This window comes from Rhinatrema bivittatum, chromosome 17, assembly GCF_901001135.1.
Source record: "Rhinatrema bivittatum chromosome 17, aRhiBiv1.1, whole genome shotgun sequence".
Taxonomy (NCBI): Eukaryota; Metazoa; Chordata; class Amphibia; order Gymnophiona; family Rhinatrematidae; genus Rhinatrema; species Rhinatrema bivittatum.
In genome coordinates, this window is record NC_042631.1 from 31813043 (window position 1) to 31835202 (window position 22160).

General features: G+C 46.1%; 1 protein-coding gene across 4 annotated transcripts in view; it reads right to left on the minus strand.

The window, feature by feature from the left end:
* The window catches only part of LOC115079057 (protein phosphatase 1 regulatory subunit 12A-like), a 120863-nt gene that overhangs the window by 54667 nt on the left and 44036 nt on the right, over window positions 1–22160 (minus strand). For 3 of the 4 annotated variants that reach the window (XM_029582061.1, XM_029582060.1, XM_029582064.1), the window contains exons 4-9: window positions 20907–21066; window positions 19962–20106; window positions 18949–19023; window positions 12425–12519; window positions 6126–6322; window positions 5619–5734 (exon numbers count right to left, since the gene is read on the minus strand). In XM_029582061.1, coding sequence (XP_029437921.1) covers window positions 5619–5734; window positions 6126–6322; window positions 12425–12519; window positions 18949–19023; window positions 19962–20106; window positions 20907–21066 — 788 coding nt within the window. The remainder of the gene's footprint in view (window positions 1–5618; window positions 5735–6125; window positions 6323–12424; window positions 12520–18948; window positions 19024–19961; window positions 20107–20906; window positions 21067–22160) is intronic. The other variant, XM_029582063.1, reaches the window with a different exon arrangement.

Here is a 22160-nt window from a genome sequence, read left to right on the forward strand (position 1 = left end):
ATAACGCTCCATATTTTCCTGGGGTGCAGGTACTGGGATTATAGACCTCATCCTAAGGAGCCTTAAAAGAGTAATCTCCAATTGAGAATACAGACCACATAATTGTAGTCTTTACGCCAATGTGTCTTTATTTAAGGGAAGGGTGGGAAACGGCGTGGGATTGTGCAGGTTATTTTATATGACTTAGTGCTTGTCTTTTTCTATGTGGTGCACTTAATAATACAAAATGTTAATAAAGAAAATATGAAAAAAAAAAAAAAAGAGTAATCTCCACTGCCTGCTTCTTGTGCTGGGAGTGGCAAGGAGACATCATGAATACGTCCTGAGGAGTGCTGTGAAATTCCAACACATATCCTTCTCATATGACTTCCAGTACCCATTTGTCCAAAGTGATCTTGACCCACCACTGGTAGAAGAGGGACAGTTGACCCCCAGTTGACAGTTGACCCCATTCTGAAGGTGGGTCGGCAAAATTTCATTGGGGGATTCGGGGCAAATCTGAAACTCAGCCTGTCCCCCTCTCTTGGGCTGTCGACTACGAAAGGATTGAGACTTCCCAAAGGGCTAAGACCTCTGAAATGTTGAGCTTCTGTAGGGGCAAAAACATTGGGAGCCCCTGGATCGGCTTCTCATAGGCAAGGGGTGCTGTAACTGCTTCCTCTTATCTTACGGTAGCTGGGGGCCTGGAGATTTACCCCATTTACTGGCCAGCGTTTCCATCTTGCTTCTGAAAAGGAATGATCCTTTAAAGGGCAACTCTGTAAGATTGGCCTTGGAGGTTGCCTCTGCTGACCAATTCCGCAGCCATAGCTGTCTTCTGGCCACCACCACTGAGGCCATGCCTCTGGCCGAAGTACGGACTAGTTCCAAGCCCGCGTCTGCTAAAAAGGTGGCAACAGGTTCCATAACTGCTCTGGAATTCACCCCCAAGTTAGCCATCTCCTGAGAGAGGAGTAGGCATGTATGAGCTACCAGGGCACAACAAGAAGCAATCTGCAAAGTCATTGCTACTGCGTCAAAGGCTTGTTTAAGGATGGACTCCATCCATCATGTGCATCCTTTAAGTCCGCTCCTTCCTCCACTGGGATAGTTGTTCGCTTAGAGACGGCACAGACCTATCCACTTTAAGGAAACGCAAACACTCTCTCACTGCTGGATCCAGTAGGTATAGAGTTTCTAACGCTCGACCCCCTTTAAACCTTGCTTCCGGGGCATCCTATTCCAGGTCAATTAACTCTTGGATGGCTTCCAGTACTAGAAGTAGCAAGAGGCTTTCCCTAGAGAGATCAAAATGGGATTCTTCTTTGGTTACATCATAGAATCAGTCTCAGGGACTCCCAGCGTCTTCAGGGTCTGGGAAACCAAGGCCGGCAATTTGTCTCTATGAAAAAATTGTGACATAGTACGATACGGTTCCAGCCCAGGGGGAATTTCTCCTTCTTCCAAGGGATCTGAATCGTCCTCTTCATCTGAGCCATCTGGGTCCCTACCAGAGATGCCCTTGATAAGGCGAGGCATGCCTCGAGGTCTGCCAATAGGATCGGGAGAGGGAGGGCTTACCAGCTGAGGTTCCATCCAGATAGGAGCAAGCAAGATAGTAGACTATGCCTGTATGAAGGCTTGTAGACCCTGGAAAAATTTCACCCAAGAGAAGGCAGCCAGGCCCATGTCTAGCCCCCGAGGAACTGGGGTAGGAGCCACTGAATTTCCCTCTCCCATGGATGACCCAGTCAAGGGAGTACTCAGCCTTAACTTCCAGTTAAGGCTGTGGCTAACCTTTCCTCTGAATGGGAGGAGCCTGGCTCAAAGTCCAGAGAGGCCAGCTCTCCTTGGGCTTCCTCACAGTGCTAACATAAGTTGGAATCCAGGTTAGATTGTGAAGCCCTAATATGACAAGCAGCGTAAAGAGAAAGGTGCTTATGTTTCTTGGCTGCCGGTGTTATTGGTGGCAGTAACTGTGCGTCCTAACGGCTTGTGCTTAAAAATGTATATGCACAGATTTCGAGCGCCTAGGCGGGATGCGGTGAGGCGCAAGAACAGCCTATGCACCCAGTTTTTCCTGTATTCTGTGCTTAGTAGGATGTGCGCGTATGTATGCGATTGATGTTATGCACGCGGAGCATGTGCAGAGCCAACGCACTGCGCCTACTGATGTTCTATGGAGGGCAATACGGCACGCACAAAGACGCGCGCAAGATGGTTCCGCCGCGGACTACCATGTGGTGTGCCAACCAAGCCCAAAACAGGGCCTAGCCCCTTGGGGGGGGGGGGGGCGCGCTCAACCCTCTCGGATGCCCACTGCCCCTTACCCCAACAGGATAGGGAGCATCATCGGCACGGCACGTCTAGCACAGAAACCGGAGGAAGTCTTACCAAAACTCCTCTAATTGTCTGTGACTGGGAGGTAGATTTTTTTTTTTTTTTTTTAACTTATCTGTGCTCAGCGCTTACTGGCTGAGTACAGAGACAGTCTCTGGCTGCGGGGGGAGAGGGCTTTGGCTGTCACCGCCATGCTTGGCTTCTGCACCCACTGCCTTTCGGCTGCAGAAGCAGCAAGTCCATGTCCGGCTACCGGACTAAGGCACGTCTCTGAGCGATCTCGAAAATCACTTCAGGAATTCTCAACTGAAGGAGGGACCTTTAGGTATCACCTCAGGAGAGTGGGGCTCGATTTTTTACTCCAATTTAGATGCAAAATCTCTCCTTTCAAAAAGTACAGCAATCCTTCACAGGGAGAAGTACGTCCACCATCTGCTAGAGACAGAGATTACTGGACGGCTGAGGTCACTACAGGGATGTATGTAGGGTGACGTCAGCTTTGAAATCTGACTCCATCGCTATCTGCTGGCAGGGGAGCGTAACCCATTGGTCCTGAGTCCATCTGGCTACACTCTAGAAAATCAAGATTTGTCATTTAAGTTGCTGGTGTTAGGAGGCAGAGTTTTATTGTGGATTGTAACTAATTAAAAGAAAGGAAACAGGAGAACTAAATGGCTGAAGAGTAGAGTGCCCCAGGGATCTGTACTGAGACCAGTGCCATTTAACATATCCATAAATGATCTGGAAAATGGAGGAATGCAAGGTGATCAAATTTGTAGATGAGACAAAATTATTTAGAAGTTGCTTAAACATGAATAGATTGCAAGGAACTGCAGAATGAATTTACAAGATTAAGGAACAGAGCAACTAAATGGCAGATGAAATTTAAATGAGGATAAATGCAATGTGAGGCACATATAACTATAGGTACAAAATACTGGGTTCTGATCAAGGAGTAACCACCCAGGAAAAGGATCTTGGAGCCACTGTGGACAAATGTGTTGAAATCCTTAGCTCAGTCTATAGCAAAGGTCAAAAAAGCAAATAAAATATTATGAATGAGATAAAAGGAATGGAAAATTAAATGGGGACTATCATAATACTTCTGTATCCAACCATGGTACAACCGCATCTTAAGTATTTTGTACAACTCTGGTTGCCCAAAATTCAAAAATGATACAGGGACTGGAACCATTCCCTTACGACGGAAGACTAAACAATAAAGGGAATATGGTTAGAAAATCAAGAGTGAAGCAGAACAGGTAAATACATTATTTACCCTTTCCAATAATGCTAAGAGACTAAGGAACACTCCATGAAAGTAAAAGACAGATTTAAACCAAACTGGAGAAAGTATTGTGTCACTCAACACACAATCAAGCTGAGACATTTATTGCAGGAGGATTTGGACAAGGCATGTAAGCACAGCTGGGTTTTAAAAAGAGGTTTGGAAGAAAAGTCCATAAACCATTATTAGCCAAGTACTCTTGGGGAAGCCACCATTCATCCCTGGTGGCGAGCAACGAGAAATGGACCCACTCTTTGGGACCTGCCAGCTACTTCCTAGTGGCTTAGACTGGCCACCAATGCAACTTCAGTCTAACCCAGCATAACACATCTCTTGTTTGTGCGACAGCAAGCTGTATTCTAACCTCTTTTTCAACCAGGACTAGCTTTATTCGATTTTTAAGATTTTATCATCAAATTCTCCAATGTGTAATAACCACACTGAGGGCCGCACACTGTTTCAAGCGACTTCCTACTTTCAGGCAGAGTATTTATGCAGCCATGTAATAATCAGGCTTTTCCAGACAATAAAAGCTCTGATATGAGACAATTTACAGAATCATTTTAGATGTTTTATACAATCTCCCTTGCAAGCAGATAACACTGAACTGTGAGTGTCAATGATATGGGCAACAATGGGAATGCAAGAAACATTTCTTGACTTCGGTTAAGATGCTCAGTGCTAACTTTTTCTTGCGAGGCCTTTGGAAACGTAGAGGCCAATACTCAAAGACCTGCCGAGTGGATCACATAACTGGCTCATTTTGGCCGTTTGCCTTGAGGTAAACATTCAGCTGAGTGTAAATGGCTAGGTTTTCAGCTGAATATTCACCTAAATACAGCAGGTCAGATTTTGACCAGCCAGATTTAGTGCAGGTGGGTTCCCTGGCCAAGTCTTCTTTCACTAAAAAATAAATAAATAAATAAAACAAAGTTCTGCGATCTCAATGCCCCCCCCCTCCCTTCTGCCTGAAATGTGGTGGGTGTGGGGACCAGCCCCCTCCCCCCATAGGATCCCCTTTCCCTCCTGGTACCGAAGTAAAAGTGGCATGAGGGGGCTAAAAGCCCTCCTTCTCCCCCCCCCCCTTGGGATCCCCCCCTTCCTCCAGGCACAAAAGGTAAAGCTAAGCCAAGGGGAGGGGGACTGATCCGTTCCATCTCTGGGATCCCTCTCCTTCCCAGCCCTAAATTAAAGCTGCCTGGGGCCAGTCCCTGCTGCTTCAAATACAATAAACCAAAGACAGAAAATGCTTCATGGGGTGGCCAACAGCCCCTCCAAGAAGCCTGAAGAGTTACCATTACAAACCAGCAGGAGGATTTACTTTTCCATTCTTCTGGCTCTGACAACAATGCTAGCAATGCCAGCCTTGATTTAGCAAACTAAGTCCCTTTCCTTGGCCAGTTAGATCCCTTTAAATAGTGACTTCTTAGAACCCAGTCATTTCCTATCTGCTCTACCTTGACTTGCACCTGGTTTCAACCACAGATATCATCAAGGGATCCTGCAATCCTTTGAACACCATCTTGCAACCAAAAACTCCAGCAGTCTTGCTTCACCCAGAGAAGTCACATGTCCCAAGGTCTTCACTTTAACCAAATGAGTAAAACCAAGTGTGAATGGAATCAGTCACTTCTTTCAAACATGTTGTACTCTACAGTAGCACCATTTTGCTCAAACGTAACAGAATTTTAGTAATAGCCTGTCATAATTTAACACACAGAATGCCTTCAAACCATCTCAGACGCCAGACCTTCCACCAGCACCACCTCAGACAGAGCAGACACAACTCTAAAACCAACTCTCACCCAGAGGGCGCAACCTCATTGGCATCCTTCAGCCAAGAGTGTGCATCATTCCTTCAACAGAAGGCAGAAATGACACACAAAACTCCCACCACTCTACAAACCAGCAGAGACAACCAATAGCATTAAATAAGAAGGCAGAAAATCAAGATCAGATCATTCTATATATGAAATATTTTAGGCAGAGTTAAGAAAGATAAAGCCCTTACCCTTCTATTGGAGGTAGTGGAGGTGCTGGTGGTGTTGGTTGTGGAAGGAGCAGAGACAGATGTACTGTTCAGCTTGTTGTTCATATTATTAAGCCTCTCCCGAGTTTTTACTTTCTCTGCAACAAGGAAACATTTAATGGAATTCTGCTTCTCTTCCCACTTCTCCCTTCATCCTAACCATAATATTCTAACTTTCAATGAATCCCTATTCCCCAGCAGTGGTAGATGCATATATCTAGTGCACGATGGCACAAGAGATCCCAGAACTGACAAGTGTTTAATCAGATTGTGATTCACTGCAGGAAGTGTGCTCATTGAATTACTGTCTCTACTGCATGAAAAATGGACCATAGTATAAAATGCAGAAAATAAAGCAGTCTCAAGAGTATTATCAGGTGCTGTACCCCCAAGAACTCTTATTAGGGTTGGGTTCTATAATCAAAGAATTCTCATCAGGTATTGAGGGATGGGGAAAACCTGAACGAGAGTCATTAATTTCCCGTTTACCCGATTCAGCCTCGGACTCCGATTCCGACGCCTCCTCTTCCTCCTCAGAGCTTGAGCTGCTGGATTCCTCCTTCTTTGCCTCCTCCTCTTCGTCATTCAACCGTTCCAGAGCCACAGGTTCCAGCGTCTCCAGTGTTTTCCGTTCCTTGTCATGGAGGGAGATTTTCTCTTTGCTGCTCATACGAGAAATAGAACTCCTAATTGAACAAGGGGATTGGCCGAGGTGCGTGGCGTTAGTGCAAGGCGTGAAGGGCCACAGGGCCAGCTGTCAGCTTTAAGTGTCGCACACAAGACAAACGCACACACGTGTGCTCTGTAACTTAGGGGGCTTTAGAACTTCATTTGAAGGAAACCACACTGCCCCAACTCTTGCCATCAGCCCAATCAGCAAGATACAGCCAGGATCGGTCAAACTAGAGTAGCTTCTTATAGTACTGAGTCAGGAATAAAAGGTGAAAACAAATGAGAATTCTTTACCAAAAAAAACTCTTCTGTATCCCACTATAGCATGCTGTTTAAAAAAAAACCAAACCCCCCCCCCAAACAATTAAAAAAAACAACCCCTCCCCCCCCCCCTTTTTTTTTTTTTGGAGAGAATGAAATGCTAAGGCTCTCATATGTCAGCTTCACCTTTGTAGCCTCCCTGCTTTCATCAAACAGACTGATGATGAAAGTCTAATGATGAGTTCAAAAAGAAAAATGTGGCCAATAAACCAAACCCTCCTTGGGTGTAATCCAATAAATCAAGTAGAAAAGAGGTTACTTTACAAAAACATTATCCCAATAGCATCACATAGAAAAATGTATCCTTTATTTAATTAATGGAAAGCTTGAAACAGAAGAATCCCCGTGAGTGCCCCGACACCGGATGAGTTTCGCTAACCAGCAGCACTGGGGAGGGACACCTGGAACAATTCAAAGAATTCTCAAAATGGCACAGATTATAACAAATTGCCAGCTTTGACTTGTTATGTGCGGTGCCATCTTGAAAACTGAACTGTTCCAGACGTCCCTCCCGATGCAGCTTGTAAGTGAGTCACGGCCCGTGTCGGGGACTCTAGATGATTGTCTTATGTTATTCCATCTTAAGCTTTCCAAGAACTGAATAAAGGACACATTTTTCTACATGATGCTACTAGGACAATACATTTTTATAAAGTAACCTTTCCCACTTGATTTATTGAAAGCCTAATGAGCTCATTAGCAGACAGGGCTCAGACTGGCTCGACAAGTCATTTTACTGAACAAGAAGGGAAGCGTGGGTACAATCATGAGTCAGAAGGTCAAAAGATAACATGAGGACGTGCAGCCACTCCAATGAATGGGATACCTACACTTTCTCTGCTGCCACATCCCACCCTCCAGCTTTAACCTTAATTTAAAAAAAAAAAAATAAGCCTGAAAAATTAATATTCAGCTTCAGTAAGACTAACAGCAAATGGAAGTGTAGCTCTGTAGGGGGGAAACGGAAACTTTATTTTCATACAAATTACATGAAATCAATTTCACTTCTTAACTAACGTCCATTCAATCATTGGCTGAACATGAACCTTCCTGATAGGCAGATGGCAAGAGTCCAAGCTTAGTGGTTCTAGGACTTATGAGAGATCTTCTTGGATTTATTCGAACACAGGAAAACGTTTGTTTTGCTCTCAGTCTACTGGAGATGAAAATATCCATCTCCTCAAATCAGTGATTGAGAGACTCACTTCTAACCGAGTCAGGAAATGAATGTTCTAAAGCAGCCCAGGTGATCAAACCACTCCACCCAACAGGGCACTGCCCGCCATGTTTCTCACGACATGCTCGTTCCAAGCTGTGGCGCTACTTTCACTGGCTGGACTGGACCGTGGCATCTCCCACCTCAGCCCGGGAGAGGAGAACATGACTCTTGAGCTACTGGGAGCAATGCATAGGGAGGGAAAGCTCCAATTAGTTCCACACCTGTAGCTGGTGGATGATGTGGAAATATGGAGCTGGTCCTCATATTCCAATGAGGGGAAGTCATTCTGCAATTTCACACCAGCCCCAGGAACACAGAAAGGACGATTCTGGAAGAGGGAAAATGCCAAAAGCCTACCAGACTCTGGCAGTTGGGGTATTCTTTAGATTAATGTGAATTCTTCCCAAGCTCAGGCATCCAATGGGCAGTTAGCACTACTTGTAGTGTCAAAGTTGGCCTAGGGGTGAGGTAAGAAATTTGCTTCACAGTGTTACAATTAAGTATTAATGCCATGAAACATTCAGCCTTGAAAGGACTGGGGGTTAAGGAGAAAAAGGGGAATTGGACAAGAAGCAAGTTGGAGGAAATAGAGCCAGGCCCAGATTTAGGCACAGAGCCAGATTTCCATAGCTATCAGAGCACAGCGCCTGCTGACATGTCTTCATCCAGGACTGCCAGCGGTGCCAACCCTATAGCAGCAGGAACTCAATCAAGAAACTTCAGTGGGAAACCTGCACGACCCTCACATGCTGACAGGCCCTGTAGTGCCCTTCTCCCGCACAGCTTCCTGTTATCCTGGAAATCTGTATAATGCAGGGGGCGGGGCAGGGCACCGCAGGGCCTGCCAGCACAGAAAGGCTCAAACAGGCCTCCGCTGAAGTTTCTTGACCAAGGTTCTCCGGGTCTGGTCTGCTCCACAGGACCAGTGGTAGAGATAATGGGGGGGGATGCCAGGAGGGGGCGAGGAGATGGAGATCTCCTCATGCCTCTGACGGCTTCTGGAGGGAAAATTCTCTGCCCTGCCTTCTTAATATTGAGGTGATCTGGAGAAATGCCCTCCCCTCTTCTTATGGGTGACCCAGGTTTTAGGACAAAATAGAGGAATACGTATATGTGGGGGAAAGGACACAAGAAACGGCAGAAGTGTGTGCAGGAGGCAATGGATCTACCATATTTCCCACAGTCTAGGGCAGCCAGTGGCAAACAAAACCTTTAAAGGGTAAAGAAACAGCCATAAACACACTGAAACCCTTCCTCCACTCGTGAACGTCTGCTTCCATTCCACCACCACCTTCCTGAACATGCACGTGACTTGGGAGACCCAAGCAAAGGTAGTCAACTGTGCTTGGTGAGCATGCAAATACATTCTTCATGGCTGTTCCTTCAACTGCTTTTCAAACATCGTGAGGAGGCACCGAGCTCCTCAGCGCTAACCCACAAGAACGGAGTCCTGTCACAGAACATGCACAACTAGTGATACAATCAGAAGGAATTCGCCAACAGACATGAAATGGGGATTTGCTTCCAACAAACCTTTAACTAAAGAAAGCAACTGTCAGCTGCATGCTCTTCTGCACACAGACAAGCCTGGTTATGACCCATTTGTATACAGAAGAGCTTCAGAAGGCAGTCAGTAAATCATATCATCTGTATTTTTCATCCCTATCAATCTCTACCTCCCCATTAATTTATGCATGAAATGTTAGTATGCACAGAAGGCAGAAAATTCAATAATCTCTTGGGACAGAAAATCAGATCAATTTTAGAGACAAGATGCTGACACATGTAGACTACCAAGAAGGGAGAGAGGATTATAGAGGAGTCACTTACCTGTAACATTTGTTCCCCAAGAACAGCAGATGTCAAATCCTCACACATGGGTGACATTGTCAGATGGAAACTTTTGAGTATGCCCAGCATGCTATCCCTCCATTTGTCCACACTGGCCCCTTCAATCCATAATTTGGCTTAGACTTGGAGAACAAACTCCAAAGGGATGTTGTGTTTTGTGAGGACTGATATCAGAGAACACTTGTTACAGGTAAGTAACTGCTTTCTTCAAGGACAAGCAAGATGGAAGTCCTCACACATGGAGAAATCCCCTGTTACAGGCTGCCCCAAACAAAAAAAGGGAGAAAAAAATCCCCAAACCGTGCTGACAAACTATTTTTGGTGGCAACGGAATATTTTTGTATTTTTTATTAATAGAGAAAGACTTGAACCAAAATAATAGGCCCTAGGTGGGATGGAGCTGGGTTCCATACCTCAAAGATACTCCTCAGGACAGACTGGTCAAACCTACTGTTGCAACAGGAATGCCCATCCAAGCAATAGTGCAATATGAATATGTGGCGAGAACTCCACATCACAGCCTTGCAATCTCCTTCATGGAGGATGATTCTGGGTGGACTACTGATGCTGACATGGCTCTGCCTTGGAATAACAAAAGGAGATACAATCTGCTAGCCAATAAGAAAAGGTACACATGGCAATGGCACTTACAAGTTTGTTGGTGTCAAAAAGTTCTTGTGCCAGGTGCCAACAAGGATTCCAGCAGGGACTGGATCTCCATTTGCAGAGACGCCAATGCGTCAGACTTCTGCATCTTACGATTCAGGACCTTCTTATGCAGCTACTCCTCAAAAATTGCTGATGCCAATATGGCATGGGGGACAGGAGGAGAGGTCATGTCTTCCCTAGAACATCAGAATGTATTTTTGGCTGATTTCTGGGTCCTCGGAGACTATGGCAATTCGTGGGAATGCAGAGAAGATGAGCTCTCCTCCCTGATGATTTGTAGGGATCTAAGGCTGATGCCAGAACGTCCCAATTCCCAGCACTGCATATCAACAGAGATCACTGATTTTTGGTTTTCACCTGATGTACGTCATCGGCACTTCACGATGCTGGTACCAAAGAGACTGAACCCCTCATTCTCTTCAGGTGGAAGGAGGCAGATGATGGCCTGTCTTCTAAGTTCTGTCTGATGCTTAATATCAGGGGAATTGATGCTTTCCCAATGCTGATGCACTGCCAGTTGTTAGTGGAACTCCTGGGTCCCTCCATGTTGATGCTCATCTGCCAGTTTTCTGTGCAGCTCCTAGGTCCCTTGTTATCAATGCCTCTGATACAGATATTGAGGGGCCAGATTTAGAGTAACCAAAGCATTTTTCCAAGACGTCAGGCCAGTATGAATGCCCTTAAGGGGTAATGGTCATGCAAAGGAGACCCCCTCCTGATGTCATGGTTGGCCCCTTGGTAAAAGGCACATCTATCATGGGGGATCTGTGATTACCATAAGAAGCCTGCTAGGCCGACTAGATGGACCATTTGATCTTTTTCTGCTGACATTACTACATCACTAAGACCCTTTCACAGAGGGAGTACTTTTTAGCTTTATTCTTCTTCTGAGGTATCAGATGAAAAATTAATACGGTGAAATCAAAACGACTGTTGGGGAAAAACCATGACCAATGCCACCTTAACGTACTGGTATTGATGTACTATGTGGACACCGAAAAAGAAGAAAACCTACAAAATGTTTGAAAATCCACCTAATGGTGATTAAAGGGATGAGAAGACCACAGGGCTCCTTGAAGAACGATTCCTGTGCTCCTAGTAGGCAAAAAAGTCCCTAGCAGAAGGAAAGAAAGTCCACAACTGGTAGGCTCTGTGGGAAAGTGAGATTAAAAGGGGCTCTGCATGGATACACGAAGATATAGCATGCTGCACATAACCAATAGAACGTGTTCAAAGTTTCTAGAAATTCTGAAGTCAAACTTTCATATCAGGCTCCATCTGATGTTGTCACCCAAATGTAAGGAGGGCCATCCTGCTTGTCCTTGGACAATAAGAGAGGTCTACAATGCATGCTCCAAACAGATAAAACAGGATACAGGCAAAATGTCTTCAAAGTTCTAGACAGACACAACAGCACAGCAGAAAAGGTAGCAACAAGGTAGTCTCTATGAAAAAGGAATAGTGGTAGAGGCTGCAAGCGCCAGGTTCCAAGAAATGGGCCACAATGGCAGAAAATGCTCAAAAGTCTAAACAGAGAAGACCCGGATAATGAATGAGGTGCTGCTGGGATGCACTCTCATGAAAGGGAATAAGAGAGCAGCACAAGCTTCCACAAGATGGGTCAGCATAACACAGGCAGAAGTGGAGTACATTTAGGGCTAAAAGACAGAATAGCAGAAAAGGTGGCTGCAAAGCAGACTCCAAGCAGAAGGGATAGGCTAATGGCAGAGGCGATGGTCGGGTTAGATTAATAGGATAATGGTACAAATGACTAAAGGATAAAAAGAGAGAATATCTGCAGAGACATTATGCTCCAGGAATGGGTATGGGACAACAGTGAAGACAGTGATAAACAAGAGTCGAAAAGGCATGCTTGCAGATACAGTATTTGGATGGATGACCACCCTTCACTGAAGCAGAAGCTGGACCAGCAATGAGTTTAAAGAGTACTTATTTTCCATCTGTCTGGGAATGCAAACGCATTCACCCAGACACCATGGGGTCCAACATTATCTTCATTCATCTCCTGACCACGCGTCCTTTCCTCTGTTCCTACCTTCTTGTCCTGCCTGCAGGATTCTGAGATACGGCACTGGTCTCAATTAGCATCAATGGGGGGCTCTTCTTCTGCTTTTCTTTCTCAATTCGCAACTGCTCAATTGAATGAAATTGAGAGAAAAAGAAAGAAAGCAATAAAGTCGAGCTAGACATTTCTAGGACTAGGGCAGGAGAAAAACCCTCCACAAAACCCCAAACACTGCCATGATTAACTAAAGAGAGGGGAGGAAAAAAGATAAGATGGACAAAAACCATCATCAGAATAAATCCAGACGAATTAAAGTTTGCAGCAAGAGAAATAAAAATGGCAGACATAACACAGACTCAGAATTAAAGAGGGTGAGAAGAGAAAGAAACAATTGGGTGTTTCAAGACAGACAATTCCTATGTCAACAGGTCCCCTTGTGAATTTCCTCCAGTCTTCCATCCTAATGTATACCACAGACAACGTGCACTAGACTGCATATGGACTAGACCAACATGGTATGATGACAAGAAATTAAAATGGCAAGTGTGGTTCCAGATTCAGAGAAAAAGATTAACAGTGTCACCAAATGCAAGACCAGGTTAACAATGCTAAGAGAATGAGAAAGACAAGGCACAGAAAGACAGAACTCAGAAACAATTTAGACACTTCTAGAATGAGTAAAACTAGAAAAGCCCACCACCAAAGGAAGGCCAAACTCTAAACCCTGCAAAGATTCAAAGCAACATCAGCAGAGAAAGCAGTTACTTACCTGTAACAGATGTTCTCCAAGGACAGTAGGATGTTAGGCCTCACACATGGGTGACATCATCGGATGGAGCCCGGCACAGAACTTTGATCTCAGACATTCTAGAGCTTTCAGCATGCCCCACTGAGCATGTGCAGCTGTAGTCATCACCCTGCCGCCTAGGATCCACAGTCCATAAAATAGCTAATACCTGGAGAAACTAACTCACATGGGGAGGCGGGTGGGTTTCATGAGAACTAACATCCTGCTGTCCTTGAAGAACACCTGTTACAGCTAAGCAACTCTGCTTTCTCAGAGGACAAGCAGGAAAATAGTCCTCATATATGGGTGAATCCCAAGCTATAGGCTGTCCGAGCAGGACAAAGCAGGAAACCTCGCTTTGCTGAAAGCACCTCCTCTTCCTCTTGCCTGTGAAGCAGCCGACCCACAAAGGGGTCTAGGCAGGAAAAGAGTTGGGTTCTGCAAAGAGAAAACCATAGAAAAGATTGAGACAAAAAACCCCAATGCATAGCAGAGGTGCCTGATATGAGTGCCAACAAGAAACATATTCCGCATCATGGAAAACATTACAAGCAGGGTTTCGGATCAGTAAACCCGGACAATGACAGTAGATCTAGAACCTCCTGGATACAAGAAAAAGTCTAGAGATGTAAACAAGAGAAGGACTCTTGGATGAAGACCGCACCATTTTCTTAAGTGTTACAAGACAACTGAAAAACCAACTGGGGCTCAAGAACTCCCTAGAAAGAAACTGCAGTCCACTAATAGCCGAAGGACAGAATGTCTCTGCAGAAGTCTGCCCATGTTTGGCTAATAGGCATGATGGGCAGAAACCCAAGCAACGCTTGGAAGAGTAATCAGCAACAATGGCTAGGTCTGTGACAGACCCTACGTGCCAAAGCACCAGACATAGCTGATCATGCAGGACCGCATCAAGAGTTTCAGGGGATGGAAGGCAATCCCTGAATGGGATCGCTAGCCCAAACCCCCAAGCAGGGAGATGCGTTAGGCTGAAGCTCACCCACACTGCAACCTGTCAGGGGCAGGGCTACCATCCTGAATACAGGATAGTTCAGGTGAGCAGGAAGGCACTTTGGACAATCTTGTAAAGTGAGAAAAGCTAAAGGTAGGATTGACCAGAATGTGGTGGAAATATAGGGAAAAAGTGGTGTATCTTTCTCTATAAACATACATTAAGATATACCACGAATGCCTTAGTTTCCCCCCCCCCCCCTAAATTCCAATTAGAAGTTGGAAGGAGCGAAGAACACAAAGAGGCGGACCGATGGACTGCCAGGGTAAGCACAAGTTGCTAGGTCGTATAACAACTCCAAGCGAATAACTCACTGCTGATTCCAGTAGGGCGTTACCCACAGAGATTGAGCCCTCAGCCGCTTATAACAGCTGAACAGAGGACGAATCCCCCAGGGAAGAAATCCAGAAACACGCCACTAAGAGACAGGAAGCTGGGGTGCAACCCCTGTCGAACAGGATTTCTTCACCGGCCTGGAAACTCTAAGGGTAGCAGGGCAGGCCAAGGGTGATCTCGGAACAGATCTCAGTCATGATGGCATATACTTCCCCCAAGGAAGCAGTGGTGCAATAAATAGAACAATCAATGTATGAACCAGAACTCCCCTGACCACAGACAGAGTTATCCCTAAAATGGGGAAGTATAGCCTGCAAGCCACTACAACCAAAGAGCAGCACCTCTGTTGCGGGTTCCTTTGTCCCAACTCCCTCAGCCATGGATATGGCGATAGGCTGAACGGTATACTTGCCAATTAGATGGATTAGAACTTTCCTCATTGAGGAAGGGCCCCGCAGGCGAGAATGACTAGCAATAATGGTCCTTTATCAAAAAATGCCCAGTTAGCTCAGCAGGTACCAAAGGTGACTCCTGGACAGGAGAACCCCTAATCTTCACTGGGGAGCTCCCTTATGAAATGGATCTACTGTGCCTTAGGACGATCTAAGGGAGCGCTACCGCTCAGCTGGCTCTCAGATCCCACAAGGAACAGTGAGCGACCGCCAGTCAGAAGCAGTGACTTGCCTTCTCCGGGAAACGGAGAACAAGGGACACTCCTTGCAGGGGTGGACAACCATGAGTCCAGAGGAGAACCCATAAGAGTTGCCCTGGAACCCAGTTGAATCCCTCCTTCCTGAAGGGACAGGAAAGCAATAGGAATCGGGGCCTCCCGATCTCAAAAAACCTGTTAACTCTCCAGTTGAGACACAATCCTTGATCACTGAGGTTCAGAAGTGACCAGTCTGCCACTGGCCATCACCCTCGGATGGGGAAGGCCACCACGGTAATCAACGAAGAGGCCCCAGCAAAAACAAAAATGGTCAGATGACCGCTGCTGCCATCCCCTGGCCCTGACCTACAAGGAGATGCACCGATTCAGTGATAAACCTGCAAGGGATGGAGCCCCATGGGCTTCCCTACAAAGGGGTTTTGTAACATGGAAGGGGGTCAAAAGACACATTCCTCTTCATAAGAAAGAGAAGACTCCCAACACGACTCTCCTGGTGTTTACTCCCCTTAGGGTTTGACCAGAAACTCAGTCCTAGGTCAGTCCTCTGCTCTAAAAGCATGCTGACCAGTACTCAAACAGTGTTATCCCATCCTATGGATGGTGGCACACCTATGACCTCACTCGCTGTGCTTGTAGGTAGAATTTATTTTATTTATTTATTTAATTTTATATACCGGCAACCGTTTGCACATCGTGCCGGTTTACAGATAACTTAAAACAAGGATATATATATAGGCAAAGCCTTTACAAGGAACATTGTGTAACCTAGAACATAGTAACAGATCAATAACTAAATAAATAGGGGGGGGAGGGGAGGGGGTGGTCGAGACAAAGGAGGGGGCAGGGGGGGGTGAAGACGGAAACGTGAGGAGAAAAATGAATGTCATGGTACAGCAAGGACCAAGCACCACTTGCAAGATTTAGTGGCTGCGTGCTGCCAAAAGGCAAATCACAGAGTGTGTGATGACTCCTTCCTTGCCAGGGCTCCCCAGTATTTGTGGTGCAGAACTGATGAGGAGGCTGAGACCTTGACGCGACAATAGCAGAAACCTGGCATGGCTGAGATCTGCACAGACAGGGAGAATGCTGCCTGCCATCGCCCGAGGGGCTTGGAGTAGATGCCTTGCTATACTCGACCTTACATGCTGCGCTCCACTATCACAGTAACTCCCAAAAGAGTGCAACGGAACAGTGTGAAGACCGCGCCCCCAGTACCACTTTGGGTATGGCACTGTGGTGGGTGGCATTCTATAGTGTCATCCTCTCCAGTAACTGATAATGCTCCAAGAGGCTGGACATAATCCTTGAAACTGCGTCAGGAATGGCTCACCACATTTCCCTCATGCAACAACACAGTGAAGTCCATGGTGACCAATGATGCACATGGTGCTCCGTGGTCATGTTCTGCGGTATCAGACCATAACTACTGGTGTCCACAGTGATGATGGCACCCATAGGGCTCCATAGCACTTTCGTGCTTAACACCAATGGATCATATCAAGAGCACCAAATGACTCTTCACCCAGGGCTTCGATGGTGCTTGATAGAATCTTGATCAGTTCAATGGTATATAATGCCATCCACGGCGCCATAGGCGCCCGCGGACCTCTACATCCCAGCGGCACTGATAGAGATGATCCTGGTGCCCGAAGGCATTGATGGACCAGCGGTACCAAGGATGCCAGGGGTGCCTGCAGGCAGAGGCTCTGAGGTCCCAACATGCCTCATCAGTGCCCACATGAACTGATGACTGCCAGCGCCATCAACTGTTCCTCTCAGCTCACCTATCCATCTGAAGACGTTGATGCTGTGAGCTCACTGGTGTCCCTCACCAGCGGCTGTGGTTGATGATAGCCTTGATAATGCTCATTAACACCGATGGTGCATGAATCCAGGTGGGGCCTCCGATGCCCCCCCCCCCGATCCCAGCAGCTCAGGGCCCCCGAGATCTTCGGCATCTATGGTGCCCGATAGCTGTAGGTCAGTGATCGAACAGCATAATGCCCCTCAGTGCCCCGTCTGGACACCGCCAAAGAGCCTCAAGGGCATCAGACCACTGCGCCTGGATGCCTCGGCATACCAGGGTGTCGTGAGCAAATGGCAACCCAGACACTTGATCCGTTCAAGGCCTAAATCCCTGTCATTCAAGGGCTTCAGTAGCACTCGAGGGTTCTCCAGAGCCCTGGTGGTAGACAGCCTCAGGGATGACCAGGGTGCTCAATGGCAATTCCAATGCCTCGTTGGTGTTGCTCGAAAGGCAATGGGGGCCAACAAGCCCAATGGCCTCCATGGCAGCCCCGCACATCGATGGCATCAACTGTGTCTGGGCAGCTCCGCACCACCATGGCATCAAGGCCACGTACCTCGACGGCATCGAGGGTAGCCACTCATGCACCTCAATGGGATTGATGGCACTGAGGCATCAATGGCATCAACATCAAGGGTGGCTCACCATGGTGCTTGATGGCAGACCTGGTCCCCAACACTAGAGGTTGGTGCCACTACTCTGCCACATCGAGGCCCAAAGCACTCAATGACTCCGGTGTATGGAGACTCCATGTTCACAGATGCCTACGACACAGAAGGCCCTTGTGGCATAGAGGACGGTGATGCACCCCGATGGCATTGAGGATTCCCCCTGTACCTCAATGGCGTCAAGAGTGACCATGGCACTCAGTGGCAGTCCTGGTCCCCGATGCGGTCCTGACATCGATGCATCAGATCAACGCTGCATTGGCTACAGATGTGCATGGGCAACCTCTCTCACAAGGAGACTGCTCTTCCATCACTGCCAAGCAGGAGGGGAAGCTATGTCATCCAGGGCTCCTGCCAGTGGAGACTAGCTTCTTTGAATGTGGGGAGGATGAACTTTCTCCCCAACAGGAACAGTGTGGTCCTTGATCTCTGCACTGTCTGAACCTCCAACAATGCCGACCGATTGGTGAAAACAGATTGCTACAGACTGCATTCAGTCAATCTTGTCAGCACCTGACAAAAGGTACAAAAACAGACAGGGCAAGGAAAGGACACAGATACTAAACTGCTGGTGCAGTTTTTTTTTTTTATTAAAGGGATAGAAATAAATTCTGCCAGACTGCACAGCGACTAAGGCCCACCAAGTGGCTGGCAGACAGAGGAAAGAAGAAGAAAAAGAAAAAGAAATAAAACTACTGCAAGGTAAAGGAAAGAAAACAGCTGCAGCTCTAGAAAAAAAAATCACTCACAAAAACCATGAGGAGAGAGCAAAGCTGAATACCATGAGACACATGGCTCCTACAACCACGCATCTCCACAGGAGGAAAAAAAAAAAAAGACTAAAGGACTCTGCCTAGGGGTGATAACTACAGCTGCACATGCTCAGTACGGCATGTTCGAAAGTTCTAGATTCTCTGAGATCAAAGTTCTGTGCCGGGCTCCATCTGATGATGTCACCCATGTGGGGGGAACTTCCATCCTGCTTGTCCTCCGAGAAAGACAAGAATAATATATCCATATGATGATAAACAGTTAAAATATCAGCATCAATGATAAACATTAAAGAAATATGAGGTAGGAGCTAATAGCACTGGTGAAGAACAGAAGGAGTCAAAAGAAAGGCAGTCATGATCCATATGTATGGGAAGGCAGGAAAAGTCTTACAAAGGAGGAAAAGTCTTACAAAGGAGGGAGCGGGATGAGGAGAACAGGAGGAGAACAGTAGAAATAGATTATAGGAGGTGAGGTAAGACAGTGAAACGCAACTTTCTTACTTCACTCTGTTTCTTTTTCAGTTCCTCCAGCAGGGACTCTGCACTTTCGTCCACCACATCAAAGGGAGTCTGTCCCTTTAAGAGAGAGAAAAGAAATGATGGGAAAAAGCAAGCAGCAGGCTGAAGAGCAACAAAAGATGAGGATTAGTAGTCACAGAGTTTTTCATCCATTTTCCCAACACATTCTAAAAGGGGGGGGGGGGGGGGGGTGTCTTCAGAAATATACATGCACTCACGTCGGGAGCGAAAATTCTGGTTACAACTTTGGTTCCAGATTACATGCCAGCTTGCAAAGAAAGCTGACACAGTAACATTCACATCAAGAATTCTCATTATGCAACTGATGAACTGAGGCACAAGAAGATACATTACGTTCTCCAAGGTCAAGTGGAGTGAGAGAATACGGAGTCTTTCGGGACTCCCAGTGCTCTGTTCTGTCCTCACCCCCAAGAAAATAAAGGTGAAAAAAGAAAGGAAATGGAAACCATGAACGAAGCAGAGATAACGGCCTGCCAGAGGAAGAGAGAAAGGAAAGGAGAAACAAGACAGAGAGAGGAAGGAAACAGAAGGCAGACACGAAGGATCCAAGGGGAGATGAGTGGCAGCAGATCTGGTAGAAAGAGAGGAGCACCTGGTTAGCAGACTGCCTTGTCCTAGTTGCCTTTCTCCTGTCTCTTTAAGAGGAGGGGGAACAGGCTAATTTTGAGGAATGTTATTTGGGAATGGAGTGAAAAGGTTGCATAACTAATACCAGGCCCTGTAACTGAATGTTAACGATAAACTGAATTCTTTGGAATCAGCTTCGTATTAAGACAGTTTGGGTGGCACTGTTCTGAGTTTTACTTAAGGTGCAGTCTTCATTTGAGTGCGCAGATTTGTTTCAATTTTAATTTTTGGAAGGGGGAAGGATCAGACATGGGATTCATTATCATCATCCCACGTCCACCTAGCTTTTTTTTTTTTTTTTTTACCACCGTCGAAAAGCACCTAAAGGAGAAAGCAAAAAGTCTCACCACTTTGTTGACGGCTTCCATGTTACAGAGCTCTTCGACCAAAAGCCGACAGGCCTCCTGCTGCCCCCAGTGTGCTGCGGCATGCAGCGGTGTCCAGCCGTCGTTGTCGCATATGTTCACATCGAATCCAAGCTGGAAAAGAAGCCTGGAGAGCAGTAAGGCGAGGGGGGTTTCCCATCACTTCCCCAGCCCGCTCCAATACTAAAAACGCAGCCTGCGCACTGCTTCCATCTTCCTTTCTGGAAGTCTTTACAAGGGAAGTCCCTAGAGAAGTTCATCATCAGGGCCAGGAGGTCACTATTCTGGTCAGCTAAGGGGACTCCTGACTCGAGATAAATGGGGCTGCGGGTGCTGCTGAAAATTTAATCAAAACTCATAAGAAATTCGAAATGTTGGGGGAAAAACAAAAAAAAAAAAAAAAAAACCCCTAACTTTACAAGACACCTGTGCCTTCACAGTGTACTGAGCAGTATCCTAAAAGTACACAATGAATCTGGGTGGAAAATCTTCTAAGCAATTTCCCTTCAATTTCTCTACGCGCAGCCAAGTTTGGAACAGTGGCAAAATCTTCATGAGGCACAAGTGATGAGAGAAGAGACCCCTTACTGAGCTCGTAAAACTACATTGGGGATCCTTGCAATGAAGGTCTCCCACTTTTTGTGATATAAAGTCTCAAAATGGAGAAGCAAAAATCTCTCCCCAAGACCTAAGTATAGGAATCAAGCAGATCTGAGATGAATATAGGAGACAGGTTTTCCCACTGTAGAGAGACATGAGGGGGAAGTGTTTGCCCCTTATGGGAGGAGTGGCTGTCAACCAACAGAAAGAAGAATTTCCCCACGATTAATAAACCATAGACACCCAGGGAGGAAGTCCTCCTAGGCCCCAGGTGCAGGGATGAGGGGCCACTGCCTTTGGAAATAAAGCTTTAATCTTTATACTTACTTCATCACTTCCACATAGCCCTTAGCTGCAGCTACATGCAGTGCCGTTGCTCCAGTTTTGGGGTGCCTGATGTCCTCCAGTTTCCCCTTGTTCACCCACTGTCGGGCATCCCTGACCATCAGCTGCTCTTCTTCCTGACGAGCCACTTCCAAATCAATCCCTAAAACACAACATCACTACTGTGAACAGTCTAATAGGAAGTTATTAAAATCCACAAAGGGCCAACAGATCCTCAGGAGAGCCCACTACATGTCCCTCTTGAAGATGTAGTCTGCTCATGTTCACGTTGTTGCCAGATAAAAACATAAGAAATGCCATACTGGGTCAGACCAAGGGTCCATCAAGCCCAGTATCCTGTTTCCAACAGTGGCCAATCCAAATCACAAGTACCTGGCAAGTACCCAAACATTAAATAAATCACAAGCTACTATTGCTAATTAATTACTGTAATAGCAGTTTATGGATTTATCCTCTAGGAACTTATCCAAACCTTTTTAAACCCAGCTACACTAACTGCTGTAACCAGATCCTTTGGCAATGAATTCCAGAGCTTAACTATGCGCTGAGTGAAAAAGAATTTTGATTTGTTTTAAATGAGCTACTTGCTAATTTCATGTAGTGCCTCCTGGACCTTCTATTAGCTGAGAGAGTAAATAACCGATTTACATTAACATGTTCAAGTCCTTTCATGATTTTGTAGACTTCTATCATATTCCCCCCTCAGTCGTCTCTTTTCCAAACTGAACGGTCCTAACTTCTTTAGCCTTTCCTCATAGGGCAGCCGTTCTATGCCCCTTATTTTGGTTGCCTTTCTCTGCACTTTCTCCAGTGCAGCTGTATCCTTTTTGAGATGCAGGGACCAGTATTAAAGGTGCAGTCTCACCATGGAGTGATACAGAGGCATTATGACATCCTCTGTTTTATTTTCCATTCCCTTCCTAATAATTCCTACTATTGTTTGCTTTTTGGATCGCCACAGTATACTGGGCCGACGATTTCAATGTATTATCCACTATGATGCCTAGATCTCTTTCCTGGGTGATAACTCCTAAGATAGAAACTAACAGTGTTCAACTATAGCAAGGGTTATTTTTCCCTGTGTGCATCACTTTGCACTTGTTCCTTGTTAAATTTCATCTGCCATTTGGAAGTCCAGTCTAGTCTCACAAGGTCCTCCTGCAATTCATTATGATTCGCTTGAGATTTAACTAATCTGCATAATTTTGTGTCATCCACAAATTTTATCACCTCACT